The sequence below is a fragment of the Fusarium poae genome, chromosome 2 (genome assembly GCF_019609905.1).
Source record: "Fusarium poae strain DAOMC 252244 chromosome 2, whole genome shotgun sequence".
NCBI lineage: Eukaryota > Fungi > Ascomycota > Sordariomycetes > Hypocreales > Nectriaceae > Fusarium > Fusarium poae.
This window is the reverse complement of record NC_058400.1, coordinates 2,899,958-2,925,420: the sequence shown is the minus strand read 5'-3', so window position 1 is coordinate 2,925,420 and position 25,463 is coordinate 2,899,958. Positions and strand designations below refer to the sequence as shown.

At 49.6% G+C, this 25,463-nt stretch overlaps 6 protein-coding genes across 6 annotated transcripts; all 6 read left to right on the top strand.

Moving 5' to 3' along the window:
* Window positions 1-425: 425 nt before the first annotated feature.
* FPOAC1_004866 (uncharacterized protein) lies at window positions 426-3,108 on the top strand (the record flags this gene model as incomplete). The annotated part of the gene is made up of 2 exons (XM_044849404.1): window positions 426-2,796; window positions 2,855-3,108. 2 exons carry the CDS (start codon window positions 426-428, stop codon window positions 3,106-3,108), a joined length of 2,625 nt encoding a protein of 874 aa, XP_044708114.1.
* A 904-nt stretch (window positions 3,109-4,012) lies between these two features.
* On the top strand, window positions 4,013-5,147 carry FPOAC1_004865 (uncharacterized protein; the record flags this gene model as incomplete). The annotated part of the gene is made up of 3 exons (XM_044849403.1): window positions 4,013-4,210; window positions 5,037-5,043; window positions 5,098-5,147. 3 exons carry the CDS (start codon window positions 4,013-4,015, stop codon window positions 5,145-5,147), a joined length of 255 nt encoding a protein of 84 aa, XP_044708113.1.
* Window positions 5,148-10,156: 5,009 nt separating this feature from the next.
* FPOAC1_004864 (uncharacterized protein) lies at window positions 10,157-11,835 on the top strand (the record flags this gene model as incomplete). Its single annotated transcript, XM_044849402.1, has 8 exons — window positions 10,157-10,183; window positions 10,701-10,795; window positions 10,944-11,014; window positions 11,082-11,126; window positions 11,436-11,457; window positions 11,527-11,572; window positions 11,642-11,682; window positions 11,754-11,835. The coding sequence occupies 8 exons, from the start codon at window positions 10,157-10,159 to the stop codon at window positions 11,833-11,835; spliced, it is 429 nt and encodes a 142-aa protein (XP_044708112.1).
* A 3,865-nt stretch (window positions 11,836-15,700) lies between these two features.
* FPOAC1_004863 (uncharacterized protein) lies at window positions 15,701-17,202 on the top strand (the record flags this gene model as incomplete). The annotated part of the gene is made up of 2 exons (XM_044849401.1): window positions 15,701-15,989; window positions 16,076-17,202. 2 exons carry the CDS (start codon window positions 15,701-15,703, stop codon window positions 17,200-17,202), a joined length of 1,416 nt encoding a protein of 471 aa, XP_044708111.1.
* Window positions 17,203-18,029: 827 nt separating this feature from the next.
* FPOAC1_004862 (uncharacterized protein) lies at window positions 18,030-18,769 on the top strand (the record flags this gene model as incomplete). Its single annotated transcript, XM_044849400.1, has 2 exons — window positions 18,030-18,573; window positions 18,624-18,769. The coding sequence occupies 2 exons, from the start codon at window positions 18,030-18,032 to the stop codon at window positions 18,767-18,769; spliced, it is 690 nt and encodes a 229-aa protein (XP_044708110.1).
* A 1,256-nt stretch (window positions 18,770-20,025) lies between these two features.
* Window positions 20,026-22,203, top strand: FPOAC1_004861 (uncharacterized protein; the record flags this gene model as incomplete). The annotated part of the gene is made up of 1 exon (XM_044849399.1): window positions 20,026-22,203. One exon carries the CDS (start codon window positions 20,026-20,028, stop codon window positions 22,201-22,203), a length of 2,178 nt encoding a protein of 725 aa, XP_044708109.1.
* Window positions 22,204-25,463: the final 3,260 nt, after the last annotated feature.

Genomic DNA, 25,463 nt, shown 5'->3' with positions numbered 1-25,463 from the left:
CCCCAAGAGAGCAATAAACTATCTGGGGGCATTTAAACCGGAGCCATCATTAAACCACCAAAAACCTTGGGCGTGTCGTTGTTATACTACCAAATATTAATCCTGTCATTGCTACCTACCTACCTACCTAGCCAAAGCTGACAAGGACTGACCAAGATCAACCCCTCCTCACGTGGCCTTGGCTTCAAAGTAGATTGCCGTCATTCCGCTGGTGGACTACTTACACTACAATACGCCACTGCTGCCCTCCACTCACTTCAACGCCTGGCGACCCAACGCTACCGCTCTTCTGCACAGCGTCACGTTTTGTCCAACGTTTCTCACAACTCGATATTGACTTCAGTCACTGTCGGCTTCCAGCAGCACGCATAGTCTGAAACTGAGCAATCATTTTCGTCTTTCAATCCTGGTAGCCCCACGTCATCATGACGGACCGTTATCGCTACCCGTCCTCTGGACGAGCGGCTACGTTCTCGAACCATGCGAGGACTTCATTGCCGTCAAGCATTGGTTATACTTCTCTGTACGCTGGCGATATGCACGTCATGCCGACTTCTACCCGTCAACAACAACAACCTGTCCCAACAACGACAACACCACGAGGATATGTTACAACTACTTCTACAACGCCGACTCCCAACACTACGACTCGCACGTACGCCGTTACCCAGGATCCTCGATCACACAGACCAACTACTAGAGATGTTACTCGAACGCAGAGGTCCTCCACTCTCGATTCCACGAGTCGGCCACCGGTTATTGTAATGACCACCCAGAAGGACCGTGCTAACGGTACCAGTTCTCATTCTTCCAACGCCCGTCCCGGCAGTCCCATGCGGGACGAGTATCGGTCGAGCGATGGGCAGTTCTACACACAGCCTGCCTCATCTATACGTTCACGCAGCACAGCCCGCCCATATGCCGACCAGTCAGGTAGTGACAGCTATGGTCGCAGTAGCAGGGACCGCAGCAACAGTTTGGTGCGCGACGATCCGTACCGCAACAACCGTCACTCTGGTATTTACCAGAGCAACCCACGCCAAAGCTCCAGCAACGTCGATTATGGAGACGATGGGTACCAGTACACCAATGCTGGCGAACTGGTTCGCTATGACCTTGACCAATCGGCCCCGACAAGAACTCGAAGACGTGAGAGTCTTGACCGCGGATACTACCGCCCCAACATTAATTACAACGCGGACCAGCGAACGTTCAACGTCGATACAAGTCCCGACTTGAGTCGCAATTATATAACTACAAGCACAAGCAGCCCCTCGAACAGCCGGCAATACGATAACCGAGGAGGCCCTCCACCCAGTACTCGTGGCTTCGATAAGATTAGAGGGTATGAAAGTCCACGAGATTATGCTCCGATGCCTTCCAAGACACCGGAGCCTGTATCGGCAAAACAAGATGTCCCTCTCGTCGCTACTACCGAGACGACGAGACGACCTCGGCCAGTGTCTTTGTACCAGGAAGGACCACCCCGTTCTTCGCACCATGATGACTACTACCGTAGCCGAGAAGACGAGAGGAAAATGAGAGAGTTTCGTGAACAGCCCGAACTCGAGCGTTCTTACGAACATGAGCGCTCACACGAGACTCCGTATTTTCATGATGACCGAGTCACTTCTCGAGGGTTTGGTATTCGAACTGATCTGGCTGATGAACACGATGATCGTCGTGAACGCCGACAAGAGCCCAAGAAACGCTCAGATGAAGATCTGCCGCGTGAGACTGAGTATGAGCGTGATGATCGTCGCCGAAGTTGGCTTGATTCGAAAGAGCCCCGCCGTGACAGACGTGAGAGTAAGAAGGGGAGCGACGATGATGAAAAGGAGCGTACTCGATTCCGTGATAAGGTGGCCACTGGCCTGGGCATCGCTGCGACTGCCGTGGGACTTGTTCCTGCAATCAAAGACGACGACAAGCGTGAAAAAGAGTTCAGCAGACGGAAGGGCTCTGACGACGAACGTGAGCGTGAAAGAGACCGTGACAGGCGGCGAGAATCAATGAAGGGCGAACGGCCTCGCAACCTGGAGCGCGATCGATCGCGGCAGCGAGATCAATCACGGCAACGAGACCAGGACCGTGGCTCCAGAGACACAAGCCGCCGACCTGGAGACTCTCGTAAGAATGGAGAGGCAATAGCCTCGTCTTCTGACTCGGATGAAGGCAAGAGATCAACTCGAAGACGTCGTGATTCAAATGCTTTCAACCCTAACGATACTTCTGATTTGAGACAACTTAAGGATCAACTTGCAGCCTTGAGCACTACCGACAAGGAGAAAGAAAAGGAATCCCCTGTCGTTGCTGAAACCACCTCACGCTCCTCGTCACCCTCGAGAGACTCCAAAACCGTGGTCGAGTCTCGGTCGTCCAAAGAACACCGTTCCTCACCCGACTCAAAACCTTCCAGTCCTCCTGGAGAGGAAGTTCGTGGTCGTGAGTTACAGCAGACGTCTTTAGACGACAAACAAGTCCGTGTAGTGTCACCTCCTCGCGACAAGAAAGACGAGAAACCTCTCAAGGGTATCTTGAAACAGCCCAAAGTCAGCTTCCCAGAGGAGCCAAACCCTGTCCGCGAGGGTGTTGCACCTCATAAAGAAGACAAGAAGGCCAGAGAAGCACCTGCAGGTGCAAAATGGACTAAAATCAGCCGCAAGGTTGTGAACCCCGAGGCTCTGACTATTGGGAAGGAGAGATTCGAGGTCAGAGATGACTTCGTTATTGTGCTTCGAGTGCTTAGCAAGGAAGAAATTCAAGCGTATGCCTCGGCAACACAGGTTCTACGGGGTAAGTCCACAGTTTAGATTCATCTATCGGAACATACGCTGACTGATCTCGCCTACAGAGAGACGACGCCGCGATGAAGATGGTGGTGAAACTGACCGAGATCGTGATAGAGATGACGATGAGAGAAAAAGGCACCATCGCCATCGCCGCCATCGCGAAGATGACTCGTCGGATTATGAAGACAAGGACCGCGATCGTGACAGGCGCAGGCGTCACCGAGATGAGGAAGAGCACGATACTAAAGCAAGAGATTCTGACCATCATCACCACCACCGCAGTCACCGGGACCGCGAGCCTGTTCTGGAAGCTTAACTCAACAAGCAAGCACTTCAAGATCTGTACCACCACCAATGACTGCTTCCTTAGATTCTGGAGCGTTATATCGAATGCATTCAATGAAAGGATATCACCATCGGATTTGTATCAAATTTTAACATATATCATCGGCATGAACTGAGCGGTTTAGCGAGGCATTCAGGATACGTAAATTAAACAAAATAATATTTCGGCTCAAAAACATATTCGGCATTGGCTTCCTCGTTCTACGGTGACTAATAGCGGTACATATGATGCCCATGTCTTGGCCTTGCATAGAAAGCCTTTATTAACTCGTACTCGGCCAAGATAAATCTTGACAGGCGGCCCGGTGCTATGTTTGAGTTCGAAGCTTGAAGAAAAGGGTTAGTCAAGCGATTAACACGTCACGATTTAGGTAGCAACAGTTTGATGTCGGGTGCCTACGGTGGCAAACTGTTGATGAGATGGAGCTAGTATGTGATGAAGGGACAAGACCAAACTGCTTACTCAATAGTACACCAACTAGCAAGTAAGTTCCAACTCTGTTGAGGAAGCTCATAGGGCTATGCCTATGTTTATGTCTATTTTTCGTTAGTGTCAATTCTGAGAGGGAGGTGTGAGGTTGGCTTAGGTTGTCGTGGACAACCTATTCGACTATTGAGAAGCACAGCCAAGTGACTCCTGAAGTATGTGAATTCATAGCATTCTTTAGGACGGCTCCTAGCTCGCGTATGTAGAGTTTAAAGGACTGCCACACCTAGATGAACAAGATCTGTGCATAGGTTGCCGATTGTCTCGATCACGAGACCAAGAAGACGCAACCATTCTGGGCCTCGGTCTTGTACCTATGCCAGTGCCCGCAGTAGCAGGTTCAAAGAGGCAATCTAGACCTGGCACGAAAGGCTTGCTCGCCCACCTCATGCTGGCACCCGTAACTTCCGTTCCCTTCACCGTCCAAACAACACTTGTCCTTTACATGAAAGCGGTCGCTGCCCTGGCTTTCTCGACCTGTCGTACAACACCTCAGTCTGGACTCAAGGCCGGCACCCGTGGTTTGACTGCTAATATCACCAAGACCCGTTACTGGCGCCTCTGTGCCGAGGAAGCGGACACGCGGGTATGGTTGATATCAGGCGCCAGTATCCTGATGTCGTTAGCATCACGGGTAGAAGCAGCCAAGGAATGAAATGATCTCTCGAGACGTGTGTACGCCTCCCTATCATTCTCACTAATCCAAACTTCTCGTTGACTCCTCGCACGAGACTATCGTGTGCACCAGAGAAGTATGAGAGTATAAAAATAGGACATTGGCCCTGAGGCTATTCTCCACCGCTTAAGCAGCTTCGTGCCCACCATGGCTGGTTGGACATAGGAAGAGACGGTTCTGGGATGAAGGGTCTCCAGGACAGCATAATCTTTGGTGACTTTTGTTTTGCAGTTGATTTTACTCATTTGAAGAGACCAGCGGTTAGTAGAGGTTTTTCTGTGTCATATTATGCCCTATGCTGAATCAAACTGAGACCAATCGTGGGCGGCTAGTCGCCGTGGTCAGGAATGTAGACGTTTCAAGTATCCAAGTCCGGCTATAGGGATAGGTGATCAGGACGTGTTTAAAGTCAAAAGAGAGAGAGAAAACATGCTACCAGTCACGACGTTCCAGACTGGCACCACACTACACAAACTATTAGAAACTGTTTGCCAACCCATCACCAAGAATAGTAACCTAAGAGCAGCCCAACCGCCGATCTCTGGCTTGATTGTGGCGGCGGCCACAGAGAGGATAGAGACACGTCTAGAAATTTCACACCATCAAACATAATTTAGTTTTTGACAACAAGGTGGCCCACCAGAAGATTGCGCCTTTTCTCTATCTGCCATTGTCTGACTATGTTGCTGCGTGATTTATACAACTAGATACAGTGAAAAACTCCGGCGACCCATAGCTATACTGTAAGTGATTGTAGTTATGTATATCACTCTCAAGATGTCTCACTTGTTTGATAGGGGCCGCGGAGATGTTCCGCAGCAACTTCGTTTGCTTCATTTGGCAATGACTGGCCTCTTTATTTTCTCTGACCACTAAAGACAATGACCGCAAGAGTCGACACTTAAGGTGAATGTTGCGCCTGCTCCCCTACTCAGTGATAGCAACCGCGTGGGGGAACGGCCAGCATAAGCACCTTGTGGGATTCACTAGAAACAACAGGGATTGACTGTTTGAAAGACGGTGGCAAGACCTTGAATCACTGGCGCTCGTCACTTGAAGTGCGATTTGGTGTCAGTATGGCAAAAACCATCCAACTCGATGCGACAGCTAGTGTAGGGTTCTGCTTGCAAGCAGGCGAATACAGGACCTGGTTCTGTTCTTTACAAACTACATGCAACAATGAATCGGCTTTGCCTTCTTCAGCACCAGCAGATCTTCAAGGTTGTCTGCGGCTGTAGTATAGTCTGGAGACATTGACCAACACGAAGCACGCACACCCCATCAGTTTTGGGTCGACTGCTGCAAATAAGTGATTCCGCATCACTGTTCGCATGAACTGCACGATCATGTTAAGCCAACACTTGCCTAGCACCACGTAAAGTCATCAGCAGCACACGTCAATCGAGGTGCAGACGACCTGATAGGCGTAGTGATTGTGTAACAGAGGGCTTATTCTTCTTGCTTGACAATACACATCAGCTGGATGATATTCTCACTATGTGAGCATACATGGCGTATTACTTAGTGAGAATGCATGTTGCATAATGTGCAAAGTATTATCGGGGACGTGAACTTGGAGAGCTTATTTCACCACCCGCACTCATCCCGTAATATCGAGCAAATAAGGATTGCTGGGTGATTACGTACCTCATCATCGAACCAACATAAGACTGGGCGAAACTGCCTAAACCGAGGCGAACAGATCATGCTCCGTATTCTCTGAGGGTATCAATCAAAGCACAGGCAATTTCCTTTTTTACGCGCTTGTGGGCCCTTTGGCAATACCGGCAGTTAAACTGATGAATAGGAAGTGACCCTACAAGATAAGCTGGAGCATCAAGACGGTTCAGAGATTTGTTGTAAAAGCTCCAAGGCTCAGTCAATCTGGCTGCAGCACTTCTATCGTGAACCACCGTGGAAGCGGAACCCCCTTGCCGGTCATGTCGTCCCAATTAGTCTTTTGAATACGGGCCCCCCCTGGTCCGGGGAATGGCGGCCGCACCCCTTCTTCGCATCCTGGCTGTGCCTGGAAATGGCGGACCCCGTCCAACCGGGAACACAGAGTGTTCCACAACGGCTGGTACGTAAGTTGCTCGACTTGAGAGTGGGCTGGTATCCCTGACCGACATTCCAGTGGTGGGTCGAAGGATGTTGCTGCAGTTAGAGAGATTGAAGGCACAGAGACTCGTCAGATAAAGTCGTCAGGGTGCGACGCGGGACGAGTGTCGTTGGTTTGGTCGTTCATATTGGGAAATTATGGGAAGAGTAAGGATAAATGCGACTGTCGGTTCGCCTGAGGCGTGCGATGAGCGTTTGACTGGTAAAGTATGTGCATTGGTCAGGGGATGAGCATAACGTTATGCTTGGTATAATGTACCGAATAACCATCGCATCAATCGCAACCCTCGCGCAGTTTTTTCATGGTATTTCAGAATCTGGCCGACAACTTTCCAGAGGCTGTACTAGGATGAGGTTTAAGCCTTGAACCCGGGTCGATCTTCAACGGTAGGGCTGCGAGGATGGATCTAAACATCGTCAAGAGATTGATGGGTCAGGTTGCGGTCACAACTAAGCACAGCACAGCATGCCCATGATCGTACATCTCCATGGATGGTAGTGCCGGGCAGGGTCTGTGACAGCCTTGTGCATGTTTGACAGCGGTCTTGCCCAGGGCCATACAGCTAACGCCCACGACGGATGAAGGTGAAGAGATCGTGGATCTTTAGATGGCCCTAGCAAGATCTTACTGGTGATACATAGCGAAGGGGAGAAGCTGTAGCTTCTGAAGAATGAGCACCAGTTATCAAAGTGTATGATGAGGCTCCAGTTCTAAGATGAGCTCGGCATCGGGTGAACGTGTATTCGAGTGCAATGCGATATTATCATATGCTTCGGCTGTGCCTCGGAGGACAGTGGGGATGCAACTTCAGTGGGGGGCGATTGTATATGCGCTGTTTGTTGGATTCCCATCAACGATGTGCCGTAACATGAGAACCCGCATGTTACTCCTGATAGTATGTATGTATGTATGTACATATGTACTGATGGACTAATAACACCACATGAGATATGGGGCTGTCACAAATCAGCACATTGCAACATCGAGAATAAATAACTACCACTAGAGCAAAGTGAGAAGGTCCCAAGGCTCACGGACAGACTCGACATCGAACCTGTACAGTAACACGACCGAGGCAGTGAGGTTGGTAACAGCGAATTGTCAGCCGTGCATGAGATGGGAAATGAGATGTTGACGAGTTTGGCGTTTGGATGACTAGGCGACGTCCTAAAATTAACTGACCCAAGTTAGTTTAGGACGTAGCTTCTGCGGATCAAGGACTTGCACACACCACCACATCAGAAGTCCCTCTATCTACTCTGTAGTCCCTTAGGCCTTACACCACTCCCCACCTGCACTGCATAAGCATCGGGACGCTTAGTGGCATGCACGCATGTACAGTACAGTACTACACGAAGCTATGCGCTCAGATGTCGAGGAGATAGGTACATATGAAGAGAAACTAAAGTACCTCGTCAGGTCTTTAGGCGAATCAATCGTGACTGTATCTCTGGCACATACCATATCTATATATTCTGCGGTCGTAAGACAGTTGAGGACAGAGTGAAGAATGATCAAAAGGTTCAAGTTGGGCCCAGGAGACAAGGCTGCTCTAGCGTAGTCAATTTAGGTAATCACTATGATGACGATGATGTTGATGATGCTGTTGTTGACATTAAAGGAAAACCTTGATGTTTGAGTCAGGAACAAGGCGCGGGAGGCTGTCCAAGTGCGGCACATGCTCGAGCCACTACTTTGACCGGAGTGGGGGGGGGGGGGGTCCTTCCCTGTAATTAAGCCGTTGTTAGCGTGTATATACGTACATACATACATAGAGCCACCAGCCAACGCCAGCAACGAGCCATTTATCTCATTTGAGATTTGGCAGGCAGCTAGTTAGTTATAGTCTGAGGAAGGCGACATCCTTTGTTGTTTGGAAAAGATCTCGCAGATGCTTCGCTCCTGTCGCTATCCTTCATTCGACAGGTCGAACGCTACTGGGTGTGTAGGTGAGGCAGATGCTCTGTACCTAGAAGGTACCTACCTGTCCACAGAAGCAATGTACCTGACATGTACCTGCCTAAGGTAGAAAGAGAAAACTCACCGCCGCCGTCGCTGTCACCGTAGGCTGTCGTCACTCTCTTAATGGTAGATCCAGCAACAGTTGCACGGACTTCGTACATGCCGTGCTCGCATCACCTGCAGTGCTTTGTATCTCGCGGTGAGTCCAGTGTAATGCAACACATGCTGTCGCGAGAGCGAACACAATATGCCCATGAACAAACGTAAATTGTGTAGTATTTTTGTATTGCTGCGAAATGCTGTTCTGATGAGGGGTGGGTCGCCGTAATAGAGGCGCCCCTCCTAAGATTAGAAAGATCCCCTTACCAGACCAGAATAGGTAGTATCGTGACGGTTCCGTAACTTATTCACCTAATTCATGATGGTCGGCCATTGGGTGGATATTGGTGCGTTTGTTTTGGTGTTGGTGGCTCTTGGGTTATCCCGTAACGTCGCTTAACTATCTGGTTTCGTCTTTGAACAATTTTTCCTTCAAAATCGCTCGTTCTGCGTGGGTAGTGGCAGTTATTAGTTGGTTCATCCGTCATGGTTTATTGTGATTGTCTTGTGGTTTGTTGTAGGTAGTCCCATTTGATCACTACCTACCTAATTTTCGTTCCGATAAGTCGATCCTGGTGGCACTTAGAAGCCAATCTTTAACCTACATGCCACATGTGCGTCTTCCCTGCTTGGCTGGTCAAACTGTCATGGGTTATCCATTGCCGTGGGCTCTGGCAAGGGGGCTTCCCCCTCCCCTCCAACTCCACCTCCCCGAGTTGACGGACCACCCGTCGCTACCCTGGTCTCCCGCTCCCAGCATCCAGGTCAAAAGATGCCAGGTTTGGTAACGACGGTGTCTTAAGGTTGACCGTTGACCGTTAAACCTTAACCCCTGAAACTGAAGTCCCCTGTCAAGATGAGAGACCTGGTCGGTCAATCATCAGAACCTCTTGTTGTTGACCGATATTGAACAATTCTATGGATAATCTATTGATTATCTTCAGCCCACCATGCAGTTTCGTTGTGATGAAATCTATATACTTACAATGTTGGTCATGTATTATTAAACCTGTGTTATAACCACGGGATTTGAGTCACGGAATGCGATTCTGAACAGTAACTGGATTAGCAGGTACATGGTTAGTTAATGTTTAACTTAAATAACTCTCTCTATGCACAAATCAACATTCTAAACCAGCTCAAGTATATCAACATTTACTACCCTACATGTCCTTGCTTGTAATCGTGTAATGTTACTTGCAAATATCTTAGCGCCTTTTAGGCCTACCCTATGCTGAACTTTTGAAAAGACCCTGCCTTGCCCTTCCATGGCACCCTGACACCTATCCCGGAACGTGGCTTGTCAGCTGCACGTACTCCCGCATATTCCTTGGTGTAAAGAAAAAAACCGGGACTCGCTATATGCCCTCACCACCAAAAAAGGGTTCAATTTTTCTTTGAACCCCTAGCAGTGGTGGCATTGCCCTAGGAGAAAAAGTGTCAGCTAGGCCACCCTGGTCCTCCAAAGAATGTCCAGAGAAGCACTCTAGAAGTAGAAACGAAGCATGACAACAAGGGACAGGCTTAAGAGCAGCTGATGCATCCCAAGCTTATAGTATGGGCCGAAGGACGATCACTAGCACCCCCAGAATACAGTTAACAATTATCTCATCAAGATTCGACCGGATTTCAAGAACTGGCTTGAGGTGTCAGTCAAATTGTTTTGATCGCTTAAAATGAGAAGTAGCGAGCCAGGTACTAAGGTAGGTAGGTGCCAGGTACCTACCCAGGCACCGACCTCGAGTCTCAGCCGCATATCAATTTTTTTCCATCCCCCCCCATTTCTTATTCTTTCTTCTTTTTACACAACCCACTGATGTTGACATGTCAAGTCTGTAGTTAAAGCACATATTTGATTTACCCCGACAAAGCGACACTGTTACATATTGCATCGCAGACTTCCTTACTGTTTTTTCTATATGGGCTGCTGCTGGGGCACCCTGATATATCGTTGACATCCGTTCCTACCTGTGACAATACAAATACAAATCATCAATCTGCACCAGTCTGCAAAGCCCTGCTACATGGACATGCACGGCACTTTAGGCCCCTGTCCTCGAACCATCTGCCATAAAGGCTTGTGCTTCCCAGGTGTTGGGTTAAACTGGTAGATCTACTCAACCAATCCTGCAGTTCGATACTGTAAAAAATTGGCATCACCAGCAAGGGATAACCGTGAACAAAAAGTCTACAAATAATACTGATTGTGCGCATCTGAAGCGTCGGTCGAATTGGCTACGGGTATTAGGCCCATCAGTGCAAGGAGGGACTGGTGTTAAGCCATCAAGGAGAAAATACCACGCAATTCTTTACTGGTAAATATATCAAGATCTTCCCTCTGATACATACAGGCTATGTCTTGTTATGTCTGGGTGGTCGGTTGTCTTGTCGTCGGTCCCTGCTTCACTTTATTTCCCGCATCGACCAGCCAGACTTAGCGCTGACCCAAGATGTCTTTGACAGGCAACGGTCCCACCCAGATACCGACACCATCCGCGAAGCTCACGACGTCTGTTGTGCCAACGGTCTGCCAGGTATGTTCATAAACGGCACTAAGAGTGTCTAGGTAGGCACTTATGCTAACCACCATCATAATCGCAGCTCAACGTCCCCTGCCCGCCCACACATGGCTGCCATCTGGTTATTGTCTTGCTTTCCAATCCTACTAGCTTGAGGCTTGCACAACCTCGGTCCTTAATTGCTTTAGTCTGCTGGTGAAATGAACTGTTCTCATCGAAGTGGATTTGGGCAACAACTGATCACTTATAATTCGCGTCATTACACCGTATACCTGCTCGGTTATGTGATTGCTGCCCAGTCACTCCGTAATTCCCCAGCAATTATTAGAAGTCGCTCCAGCATCTCGGACCCAGCCAAGTCGGGGTTGTCGTATCCTCCTGGGTTCAGACCCTGCTACGTATTAGTCTCAAATACCTTGTATGACTAAAGTCACAGGGTCGCCAACGCCCAGGGCTGGGTTAGTATATCTTGCATCGTCGCGCTACCTTGACCTCTTGTTGTTGTTCTCTTAAACACTTTATCCCAGTTGCAACGCTCTGGCCACTTCCGACAGTTGCCTGGAGCAGAGATCTGTAAGCGCACCCATTTATTTTCACACTACCTGCCGCCTACTCAGGTAGCTGAAGACATCATCTGAATAGGTATGTGTGCACGTTATTATGATACCCTCATGTCAGGACATGTAAATGCATACAATTCATTGAGACCAAACAGCAAGAAATGTTCTAGCTAACAGGGAGGATATGCGCACAGCGACCAGTCTACCTACCTATTCACTCACTACGTTCCTACGCACCCTGTCACATCAGCCCGACTTCTCGGCATAGCACCATAGCGATTTTTGCTGTGATCTCTAATTACAGGGATCCGCGCTCTCGGGACCAGCACGTGGAAAGACGTTACCAACAAAAGATTATTTAGTTTGCCCACGTACCACTTACGCAATAGGTTATCACAGCCACAAGAAGCGTATTCAGTCAGGTATGTAAAGTAACAATGGTTTGAGGATGTCTAGGCAGGTTTTCCTGTCGGGGAAAATCCCAACTCGCGGTTTACCTTCCGTGTTTTTTGGGCTGCGAGCCGGTTTTTTTTCTCCACCTCTTCGAAATTGGGACCCGCAGGGGATCCCTAGTGGCTACTGCACCCCCAAGGAGACAGCCATCCATCCATCCCTTTTGCCTTGCTTGCATTTTTTATTTGATTAAATAAGAATGTACGGAGAGCGCATACGAATTATTCATCCCATTACACTTCATAATAGCTACACAGTACTGACCTGTCTTACTACTAAAAGCATTAGACGACCGTCCTTTCTGTTCCCATCCTAGTTTACATTCTAAACCAGTCAACAACACAACACTTTATCCGTGCCATCGTTTTTGACACGCACCATCTGCTGCGTAGGTATGTCACTTCTTTGTCTCAAGCTTTCCTTGCAAGTACACACAGAACCCGAAAGCTGTATCCTGGCAGAGAGCTTCTGTTGGCAGGATCTTCTGAAGCACTGAGTGTTGTTGTCACAGGATCAAGAATCACGCCACTTTGATTCTATCCAACAACGAAGATCCTGGTAGAGCAGACGCTGTGCGTTGTGTTCACTAGCCTAGCTCGACCACCTTTTCGAGACATGTTGCTAATTAACCTTAACGGCAGATAGAAATCTCTGTTGATCTAATTCTCATGACTGCCAATATGTCCGCGAATCGCCATATTTCAGGCGGCTACAAACAGGAGCCCGCCATGCATCCCGTAAGTACAAGCTCTCTCTCCTTTGTATATATTTTTTCTACGCCGTCAATATTGTGCATCTCAAACAGCAAAGAATATTGGATCAAGTGCTTGAGAAGTAATCATAGCACGGCCAATTCTTTCCAGCGCAAGCAACGACTCGTTGCCAGACGCGTCGCGGCTACAAACGCGTTTGACAGACCCTGGTAACAGCCTCAAGTGAAGGCTGGTCATTATCAGAAGTTTCCGGGAATACTAGGCTTTGACATAACCGTGCTAGGGGGTAACAAAATACGTCTGACGCAGACCTATAGTATTACTGTGGTCCCGCGTCAGACGTTTTTTGATACCCCGAGGCCGTGCAATATACCTGTCGCAAGCTTGACCAGCTCAGGAGTCCCTAGGTGGACAAAGCAGGGTATATTCTGTTTCACCGTGACCGGGGCTCGCCCGCCGGTAGGGACCAGGGGAGGGGTGGCTAGACTCGCTAGCTTTGACAAAGGTGTGCTCATGCCAAACCCCCAGAAAATTGGAGAGAAGAAGAGGCGGGACGTTGCAGAACACCCAGCGACATTACAAGCATCAGCCACACCGTTTTGCGAAAACCACAAACGCCGACAAAGGCACGATGAAGGCAGCAAACGGATTATCCGAAAAACCAAAACCTTATGCTCTCCAACGGCTGTAAGAGATTGCGATATATCTGCGCACCGGAAAAGCGCCACCAAGGTAGAGCTGACTCACATCCACCCAACGGATGCGAGGCTGGCGAAGAAAGTGCAAGTGTCAGGCTGCCAATGAATGCCCACCACACCAAACAACCCCAATCTCGTCAATGACGCGCCGCGGCTACGCGGACCAGCAGCCGGTGGATGATGCCTGAGAAAGACGCCGAGAAGGACGCTTGACTCAGCTGAGGAACGTCTTCTTCCTGTAGGGACATTGTACGCGACCAAGGACATCAGAACGACAAAGCTTGGCAAACCCTGACCGCACTATTCCTGGTGGAATTTCCTGTGTGCGCGGCGCTGTTTTCCCTGTGGGGCACTGGGCTGCAGATGCTGGCCTGCCCCTCTGATTCAGAGTTCCGGGCATGGCTCGTTAGAGAATACCGATGTGTTATCAAATGTCGACAGAACCGACAGGAAGAACGGGATGTGACGCGACAGAGGGCTGGACACCGCCTCAGCTATACTCTGTGACACTTTCTCCCGAGCGCGATAGAAGTGGTGACGCATCGGGTGGACCTCGAGTGAGGGAGCCGATACAAGCAGGCAGCCTCTCTCCAAAGCAAGCAAGCTATGATGTCTACAGTCGAAGGATTCGGAGACTATCAATCTGGAAGACGGCCAGTACACGCGAGATCTCACGCGTCGACATGCGGTACACTGCAGGTACCTAGAGCCGGACGGGACTCTGTACACCATCGTTCACGCAGTCAGTGACCGTTGTGTGTCAGTCCAGTTAAAGCTCAAGTGCCCATTTTGGGGGCGGGCCAGCGCGAAGCCAGGGACCTTACTTGGAGATGGGCCCATGAAAGACAACGGTTGAGAAGCGTTACCCACACCGCCTGTGGCCAAAATAGGATCACCAGGCAAAAGCCAATCCCGGCGTATTCCTGGCCCGTTGACTAGCCCCGGCTCTGGTGTCCCCTATTGGGCAGCTACTCCTTTCTGGGCGCCTTGGTGAGGCGACCATTGGCCACTTAATCAAACCCAGCCGACCCCTGTCACGTTTCTTCCATGCGTTGTCCTCCCCGGAGACATCTGCCTGGCCTGTCGACACACGCTACGCACCAGTACCTTAGACTTACGGGTACATCAAGCCTGTTGGCTTGTCACCCTCCGTCCCCTTTTTTTCTGATTGACGGATGTGTCGAGGTTTTTGACCGGGTGGGTGCATGGATGCAGTGTTCTTTTCTGGTTCTTGAAGGTGGCATTGAGCTCCCATAGGCACACCACCCCACTTGCTCCGTCGGCCTTCCAAGTCTCTCTTTCTCTCACTGTTCAACTTATCTACACCCCTCCACATTTGGTTCTGCTGGCGGGTTCTGGGGCTGGGTCTGCAAGTAGCAGGAAGAGCACTTGTGTGGTTTCTGCGGCGGAAGCTTGTCAACACAACTTGGACGTTCGACTTTGCTACTGTCCACCGCTCTTGTCTTCATCCCAAAGTAATTTATGCTCTTGGGACTTCTGCGACATGGGTACTGTCGCGGAGTTGCGCACTTGCAGCACTGTCATATTATCCATGTTCATCTACCACAAACCCCTCCCTCTCTCTACAGCATTTCGCTCTAGTTGAACCCTGGCCTGGTCGCGCCCGCTCAACTGCCAGACAAGCCTCGTACTCCTGGTTCCCATCCGCTGGTTCGAGCACCTACCTGGTCTGCCATCCCGTCTACCAGCTCATTACCCATGGTCCAATTGCCCATTTTCTGTTATCCACTTGAAATCATACCTTGTTCTCATCCCCATACTGCAATCTTGGTTCAAATATCCGCTCCCCTGCCCCTTCGTTTCCCCCCAGTCGCCCCCCCTCTAGCACACCCTTCCTTCGATCGATCTTGTCTTCTGGCGCTCCAAAGGCCTGCTCTTTTGTCGTTATTCCTAGCACACGAGCTTCTAAACTTCGAAACGGATACGTTCTGGAGGCACCGATTATTGTCCTGTCTTGCCAACCATATCTGGTCAAGCGGTATAGCCACCCCCCCTTGTTCCCTCCCCCCCCGTGTTTTTCGCTGTAGTCCGCGAGAACCGGGTCGCTTTATCATCATTACCACTCCGAGCCTAGCCCGCCTCACCCGTGCAATCCCAGTCTTCACCAGGGGACATCCACTTAAACCAGCTCCCCAGACCTGGGTACTGGCAAGGGGAAAATAAAACACCAACGCGTCCTGGACTTTATACTATTTTCCTTTCTTTGGCCGTGCCTGACAGCTTCATCTTTTTACACGTCACGTCCATGTCTGACTAATGGGTCTTCTCTCTATGCAGCATCATTCACAGCACCAGCAACAGGGTCATCCACCTTCCCAACATCTACAACACTCGCGACCCCCGAGTGTAGTTCACCAGCAGCATCACGCGCAACCTCACCCTCCGCCACAACAGCAACACCAAAGCGCGTACTCGTCGACGCATTCGCTCCCTCAAGGTTACCAAGCCAGTGGTCAAGCGCCCAGCAATCAGGACAACCTCAACTATTACAACCACCCAAGCCCTTACAGCACTCCAGGTGCCACAAGCGGATACACATCCGCCGGTAAGTCTTTTTCTTCTTTGGCTTTTTTGAGCTTCCCAATGCCAGGAAGAACGTCGCCATGCCAATGCTAATATGACGCCGTTCAGATACCTCAGATATGATGGCCGCAGCACAAATGCCGAGACCTCCCTATCCCCCAATGTCCTATCATACGCCTCAATCCAACTCTCCAGCTTCAGTCGCATCCCCTTCTCAACATGATCAGCACAGAAGCATCTACGGTCAACCACCATCACAGCATATGCAGCAGTCCATGTACTATCAACCTCAAAACCAGTACCAAACAATGCCCCCTCAAGCTGCCGCATCGCCGTATGCGCAACATGCGCCCCACCCTCAACAGTCAATGACATCTCAGCCCGCCATGATGATGTCTCAAACTGCACCTCAGAACCAGATGACCCAACATGCTGCGCAGCACGCACACGCGGGAATGACAGGCAGCCCCCGACCGAAGATTGAGCCTCAAGTGCCTCTCCAACTCCAGAAGCCACAATCCTCTCCCATGCAACAAGCTCATCACCCTCAAAACGGTGGGCAACTGCAGAGCCCAGGAAACACCACACCTGGTGTCAACCCCAGCGCAGCCCCTGGACCCATCCCTGCCACGACCCCTCTCGTGGTTCGACAGGACGGCAATGGTGTCCAGTGGATCGCTTTCGAGTATTCTAGGGATCGAGTCAAGATGGAGTACACCATTCGCTGCGACGTTGAGTCAGTTAACATTGATGAGCTGTCCCCCGAGTTCAAGCAAGAGAATTGTGTCTACCCCCGCGCTTGCTGCCCTAAGGACCAGTACCGCGGTAACCGTCTGATGTATGAGACCGACTGCAATCGTGTTGGCTGGGCTCTAGCCGAGCTCAACATCCCCCTTCGAGGCAAGCGAGGCCTCATCCAGCGAGCCGTGGACAGCTGGCGCAACAGCAATCAGGACCCCCGACTCCGTAGTCGACGAGTCCGACGCATGGCAAAGATGAACCAGCGAAAGCAGGTTCAAGCTTCCCCACATCCCGGGGCGGCACACATGTCAGGCCCCAGCGGACCATCAGGGATGCCAGGCGGCCCTGGACCCATGGGACCTAGTCCCGCCTCCATGGGCAAGCCTTCACTCGGTAGCATGGGTCAACCGATGCATCACCACCAACCAGGAGCTCACCCCGACGGATCAGGACAAGGTGGACAGGATGAAGTTGGTATGTTTCACCAGATGTGATTGAATTAACACCCTCATGTCTGTGTTTGCAAGGCCTTGTGGTCTTTGCGTCCCTACCCCCCCGAGCATTCGCAGCCCAACTTATCACACTGCACAGCCCTGCTTGATCATCGTTGTGTTGATTAATTGATACCAAACGCATCTTGTTTTCCTTACTACCGCACAAAATTATTGTTTTACGGCAATGGCTGTGTTCATCGCGCCTTTGCAATTTCTGTTATTTCGGTTTGCGATTCGATTTTTTGGGAACTGGATCTGTCTTCTCCTTTCTTCGCCTATCACTTGTCCAGGACGACATAGGCAGTCGTCACTTATATTTATACAGCATGCCACAGTGGCTCTCGAGGGGTTATGAGGAACTCTCTGTTTTTTTTTTTTGATTGACACAGTTCTGTACATTACCATAAAGTCGCGCCTGCACAGTTGCTGCTGCCACTGTTAGTTGTTTTATTTGCCGCTGGGTTCCCGCGACTCTTAGACGAGTTCAATCTGCCTTTTGGCTTTAAAAGTTGCATTTATCGTTTGCTTTGGTTGAATTACCCAGAAGCTTTATCCCTTCGTTGCCTCGCTTCGTTATCTAAAGCTAGACATCTCGAGTTTGGTCATCTTTTGCTCACCTTGCCTCTCATTCGCCTTATCATCATAAACACAGCACGAAAGTATGTAAAGAGATAAGCTAACTCGGGCTGTTCATAGGCGATGGCAACTCGTACGAACACCATCACCACCAGGCTCCTACAGCCCAGAACCCTTCAAGTAACGACGATGTAAGACCAGCCCACGTATTTACTGGATATAACAATCAGCCCTACCCCACTAGTGCGCCAATGTCTCATATGGCTCCTCATTCTGGAGGCGCTGTGCCAGCTAAGCGCCACAGCCGAACCAACGCTGATGAGCCTGACGATCTTTTCCCTGATATCCCGGAAGCCAAGAAGCGAAAGTTTATCCTTGTCGAAGACAATGTACGTGGATCTCGCCTCCGTGTCAGGGTAACCCTCGAGGGGGTTGATACCAATGAGATCCCGGATAGCTTCCGTAAGGGTGCAAGCGTCTTCCCTCGTAGTTACTTCCCACGGGAGATGCAAAGTCCTCCTCCTAGTGCGACTGGATCGCGCTTCTTCGGTGATGACCAGGACGATGATGGTATCGAGGAAACTGAGGGCCGCGAGTTCAGCCGTCGTGGAGTTAACAGGAGTGGCAAAGAGATGGTCAAGGTCCCTATGGGCGAGTCCACAGGGGAAATTGCCATTCCCCGAATGCGGAAGTCCATCCGAGGCAGGGAGGTCCGCCTTAATGATCTGGGCTATCGTATGGCCTGGCTCCAAAGCCGAGTCTTTGCCGGCCGAACTGTATTTTTGCAGCGAGCATGTAAGTTGGCAACTACTCTTCTTGATAACTTCGATACTGACTATGGATAGTGGATTGCTACCGCAACAAAACGCGAGCTGCTATCGAGAGTGTTATGCAAGATGTCAAGACTGTTGCTCCTCATTATGAGACTCGCGCCGGCAAGAGGCGCTGGAACGAGCGCATGCGACGTGGAGAGAAGAAGGACGACGAGTAAATCCAATCGACTTGTTGTTTGATCTCGTGTCGTCGACAAACAAGAAACCCAAGAACTGCCCTTTTTGTTTAAACCGCACTATTTGCATCATCGATGTTAGAGATTGGTTCTCATTGCTTGTCTGATATTCAACGATACCATTCCGCGACCGGATCTAATTGGGTATCCGATCTTCTTTTTATGACCCCAATTTTGTTCATTTCCTGCCCTGCTTGCAACATCGTTATTGTTACATACATGATTTTCTTTTCAGTGTGCGTTAGTCAGTTCCTCAAATGCTTTCATTTCTTTGCGCATCTAGGGCATTCAGCGCTCCTGTATATTAATGATGGAATGGAGGAGATGTGGGCTTGATAGGCTCAGAAACGTACATACCATTTGCTTCCGGGTTTGACAACCAAGTGGCAATTTATAAAGAAAGGCTGGTGCAGCCTGTGGATGCGGTAATTGCATATGGGAGCGAGCGTAAAAGGTTGAAATAGGAAAGGGGTTTGTTTTTGGGTATTTGGTCGGAAGTCACCGAATGGCTATCTCTTGGCCTAATGCCATCCATGTATTTATCGTTGATAGAAATCACTGTATTGTCACTGCTTAATTGTATCATCATGCTTTCCTGGCCCAACGATGATGTAACATGTCATGTATATTCTCTTGTTTATCGATGAGTTTCTGGCACAACTTATTTTTTGTTTATTTGCGCTATTAAGTACCTGGGGATAGTGACTTATACCCCAACATATATGTATGTACTCGATATATGGATCTTTACTGTACCTGAATAGAACCAATAATAAACCTGAAAAGAAGCTTTCTAAGCTTCCATTATCAAAACAAATCTTGATAAGCCACATCGCTCGCTTTGGATTTTCAGCCACAAACATCTGTCCACCCGTTCAGCTGAAAAGAAGCAGAGGATGTCATTGTTGGAATGTAGGTAGGTGGGTATTTTTAGTGCAGGGTTAATTCGAGACCCTGGCCCACGTCCTTTCTAGGAAAGTGTGCTCGTAGCTCATTAATTCATCGAATTACCGGTTAACTACAAGGCAGTCACGCAGGCTAGTCAAGGCTGCCCACGAGGCGTTAGGCTGTCTACAATACCTGTACCGTATCTTTCTTCCATCTCTTTCTCAGCCGCGTGCTTGATGTCTTAAGTTCTCCTCTTCTCCTCACGTTCGACATAGACAAACTTGAACAGTTCATCGCACAGTCCTGTCCCCTCTGACAGTGAACCATAGTGGTCATTCATCGCTGAAACCATGACCCGAACTCCTTACTATGGCGGCGACCACCATCCGCCGCCTCTGTTTGTTGCTGAGCTTGATAGCCAACCTGGACGTCCCAGCGATGCTCCATCACATCACGGGCCTGACGGAGCACCTATATTTGAGATGGCGGGCGAGCCAGTGCTTGCACACCAACCGCTGATTCAGACTGCTGGCGAGGAACACTCTAATCCGTCCAATGAGTGGCCGGCCCCTCTGAACAGCCCAGCTATGTCCATATCACAAGGAGTGGCCAAGGACGAGCCAAGCAAGGGTGTGTCTGCTACGTCGCAGCCCATCATGGCCAATCCCTGGGCATATTTTGGACCCGAGTCACCAGAGAACAAGTTCCAAGAAACACATACCGAAAACCAGCGTCCTTCAGAGCCTGTATACAAACCTTATCCTGGCAGTAGCGAAATATCTCCACCTCAGGTTCCTCAGAGCACACGTCCGTCTGCCAATGTTTCAACTCCTGATTTCACAAGTGGTGACAATACTTTCTATCCTGCGCCGCTCAAGCTTGCCCATCGTCCTGCTAAGCCGGCCTCCCCCCCAGCCTTTAAACCGTATGCTCCCCCAGAGTCGCAGGCTACATCGGATTTACTATCCAAGCCTTTGAGTAGGCCCGACAGGAACAACCCGCAGTCACCCACGACTCCAAGCTCATACCAGCCGTACAGACCACATTCACCTCAGCCTCCTGTTCATGCTGTTCCAACATCCGATTCTCGCCCGGCCACTGCGTCGCCTCTCCAGAGTGCTCCTCTGGCGGATCCTCCAGGTGTAATCCAGCAGCAACCTGTGGACCCAGCGTCTCACCATCTCCATTCGACAGCATCTCCAACCCAGCCTGTGAACCTTCCATCTACGGAGCCCAATCTGCCGTCCCTGCCAACTAATAGTCTTCCTACGTCTCCTAAGCCCCAGCCTGAACCACAACCGCAGAAACAGCATGGGATCCCTAACGCCGCTCCGGCCAAGCCTGTGCCATCATCTGCGGCCACCAACCTTCCTTCTCCTATGACCCCTTCGTTCCAGCAAGCTTCAGTAATTGCACCTTCGCCAGCAACTCCTGCACCAAGTACAGGAGTGCCCTTCTCTCAACCACAATATGCTGCTCATGTTGCTGTCCCTAGCTATTCACAGGCATCCGCTAGCTCGTCTTCACCTGCAGTCCCAAACAATCCTGGGTTGCCATTTACTCAGCCGCAATATGCCGCTCCGGTTCAGGCTCATGACTATGGGCCGTGCCAACCATCTGTAACCCCTTCTACAACCTCTTCACCGGGAGTTTCCAGCCCAGCATACAGTTCGTCTCAATTGTCTCCAGCCCAACCCAGCTATGGCATTCCACATCCAGTTTATACATCAGCTCCAGCGAGTTCAACGCTAGGCGGTATCAATCCCTTCTTACAGCATCCGCCTGCTGTCTACCAACAAGCTGCTCATACAGACCCTACAGCTCATCAACCACATACCCAACAGGCAACTGCGGAATCATATGGAACCCCGAAGCCAACACAAATCCCACAATCGCCGCCTCCTCCGTATGCGCCTCAAGACACAAGCCCTGGAGTTGCAGTAAACCAACCAGCATCAAGCAATCATATGATGTACCAAGCATTTCCTGTTGGCGCCTACCCTCTACAACCTCAATATCCTACACAGCCACCCCATGTTACAGCAACAAGTCCTCCCCTACAGGGTCTCCAGCCTCCAGCACTTCCTCCACGACCTTCATCTTCGCAAGGATTCGCACCATCATCCGGATTCGGTTCTGGTCCGACTGGATACAGCCCATCCAACTATCCACCGCCACCTCAGACCTATTTCTCTCCTCCTCCTCCAGCTTTGCCAGCACGTCCTGGTCTTGGAAAGTTGGCTGGCGGGGGAGGAAAGATATTTGGCAGCAGCTCCGCGGATAAGTGGCTGAGGAAGACAGGACAAGTGTTGGAAAGCACACTGGCACCGTATTTGCAAGGACAGTCGGGACCTTATCGACCAGGCTCACACGGCCCGCAAGGACAACAAGGGCAATCGGTACAGCAAGCTCCTGGACCTTACCCACAACAAGGACAATATTTCCATGCCCCTCACTTAGCACCTCAATTCAGAGGTGCATCAGAATCTGGACCACCACAACACGGGCCAGGTGCACCGGGATATTAACATGCGTCAAGTCGTGTCTGTCATATCTTGAGCCCTTTGGCACTTAATATGTGAAATCATCTCATGGGCAAGAATTTTAAGAGTCAGTTCTCTCTCTCTCTATACATACATATGTATATTCAGCTGTCTTTTGGGGTACTGCTGTTGAGGTCACTTCTCTTTTTACAGGATCCAGTATGATTCGCTAGCCATACTATCAGCTCTTTGAGAGCAGTTTTTGAATAACGTTTCTCTCAATTAGTTTCAATTGTTTATCATAGTCAACAATTTGGATATAGACTGGAAATGTCTTCTCTTTCCACAATGTGGTGTAATTGGATTTGTTCATAAATGACGCCTTGTCATACTACAATTAGTAGCTCAGTGGAATGATGTAGTATGCTTTCAGCCATTATTGGCCGTCAAGGCTTAACCTCCAATCTATTTAACAACTCACTGTGAACCCTCGCGTTCGGCATATTCAGCTGAGCTTGGAAGGTTTGCAGTTGTCGAGTAAGTAAGGATATACGCCAATGCACACTGAGCTTGATGGTTGTTAATTGGATACGGCGAGCTTGGCGGTGTGTTTAGAATAGGACTTCGGCGTGAGAACTACCAAGCGTGTACATATCATGATAGAGCTGACATCAGCATGAGTTGACAATTGGTATTACATCATGAGACAGGGAAGTGTTGTTATATTAAAGACGTGTTCACTTGGCCTATACTTCCAGTATGAATACTATCCAATGTATCTAGATACTTGTCTCCTTATGGCCGGCCACCTGTCATTTGATGTCTCTGATCTGATATTAACACAAGCTTCATATGACGGTGAAGAGAGCTGTGTTCGAGACTTTCAAGACCCTTCAACCCACCACGATAACTGGATTAGCTACAACTGTTTAGATACCTGTCGGGTCCTTTTAATCACTTACTGAATTGGGAAGAATTCCTTGGCGCAGTTGGGGTCGCAAGGATGAAGAAATGGACTCAGTTTGCTGAGTGCTGTATAGTTTTAATTGGGCGCAGTAGTTCATGTTCCAAACTTCAGAGTTCAAGATGGACCATTTTGCCATGTAACTTCTGCCAACCTTACCGCCATCTATGACATAATTTGGCGCCAGCGAGGTGGCACGGCTACATGTGGTGTTGAACTAGAAACTAGACTGGCTGAGATGACTCTGGTCGCGGCCGTTCAGCGATGAATGCATTGTTCTGCGCCCGTGAAAGGTTTCATGTCATTGTCGTGTAGAACCAAGCATGGGTACAAGTTACAGTGCAGAGGAATTTGTATCTAGAGAAGGAGGAAACATTGCTACGAATTGGAATCATGTAGCTTACTATTAGTAGATAGAGCAGTGATTAACGCATGATGTTACTGTAGCTATTTTCAGCTCACAAACAGCCATTACTGCAAGCCATCACGGATCCTTGCATCTCGATGTGACATTTTTGCAGGCGTACCACCTGTCACCTGATGGGTGACGGATGGGATGGGCGTAAAGCGGCCGAGGGTGGACGAGACTGGTTGCACTGCGTTGCTCGTTAATTGGCGTTTGGGACTCGTACTGCTGCGATCAGCCGAGCCTGCTGTTGTATTGTCTGACCCGAAGCTACGAAACCATTGGATACAAGCTTTGTAAATGCAGTCATTGTGATTTGGCGTAGGTTATCAGCTCTCCGCATCCTTGATGCCGGAATCCTTGGAACTCATGTTGACATCTAAATAGTCTACGCACTGTACAGTAGCTGGCCCTTTGTTGAGAAGGACGCGTTAATTAAATGCTGGGGATTTGAGAAATAAATAAGTCGGTGAGTGTTTTCCCCTCTCTCTTCTTTTCTTCTAGTCGATGAATGGAGTTGACATGGATGGAAGAGGTCGGCTCCGAAGCTTAGCGGCGGACCTATATCCAGGGGAAGGAAGAAGAAATGATGGAATGTCTCCGAGATTGGATCATGCGCAAACTAACATGCTGAGCTTGTTCATGTTACAGAGTTTGTTCATTTGTGATTAGAGATATCTCGAAAGATCAAATTCTTTTCCCGTTCTAGATGTGCTCGGGTGCGCTAAGATGGATCCCATACAAGGGATCTGTGCCCGCCCGACTAGACTGAGCCGCTAGAAGGATTTTTGGTCTTCGACGGCGACGCCGTTCCCTTGAACTCTTTCAAATTTATTGGTCCCAACGCTTTGCTCCGAGAAGTTTCCTCATCTATTGTAGCGAATAACAAGATATACAAAGGCTGAGAAGCAAAGTGAAATGAATCAGTGAATAAACCATCAAGTTGTCATTCCGCTTACTTAGCAACCTTCCGTTCCCTAGGTTAGTAGTAGTTAGTAGGTATTATAGCAGCTGAGGTCGGGTGTTGTCTCCTTTTCCCTTACCGCCCAGTGACAGCTATAGCTCGCTTGTTCGCTTGCACCCCTCACCGGGGAGGCTGAGCCGGTGCTGTTCAATTCGTCGTTTTACCTAAGTATCAGGCTTTTGAGGAAGACAATTGAGGCCGGTTGCAATAAGCAAACAGACCTGAATACGCGGGCCAAGGAGATTGGGCAGTGTTGTACTCCCCGGTCATCACTATGGCCTGCAGTTGCAAGTTCCATGGAACAGTACTCTATATTTATTCACTCTTTCACTTGGTACTATGTAGTATATATACTAACAAAGGTCAGACAGATCCTTGTCCCAGCTCATTTACTTACATCCACTTCTAGGGCGTTATGCGCGGGCATGTTCAAGTTGTCGAAGCTTTGCCGTGGCTTAACAACCAGTAAATGTTCTTTCGACCTCGGGATGCCCGTAATAATCAAAGCGGTAACGAGAGCTTATGGTGGTCTATGCAAATTTATAGACATGTCGGGCCGTGGAGTGATCGACAGCTCATTGTGCCTGGGTCGTCATTAAAAGGGCGGACTTGACATCGATGGGCGGCAATAGGTCAAGGCTTGTGGTCACCGTCACCATCACCATCAATGAATTGGATGGATACCGGGATGTTTGGTACAGTACAATACCCAAACAGAGCCGATTGCAAAAGGAGTTAATAGTCAACTGGATTGAGACCGAGGTTAGTATTTGTTGGGTACGTTTTTCCCTCTCGCCTTTAGTCCATGCCCAGGCACGTAGGTATGATGGGTGTCTAGACGTGATTAACAGTGGAAAGCGTCAGGACCAAGGTCATGCAAGCAACAAAACGGGTAGCAGGCGAGTTGACTGATGCATTCGATTCATAATGCATTCGAAGCTGTATCTGTACTTGACTACTATCAATATTTG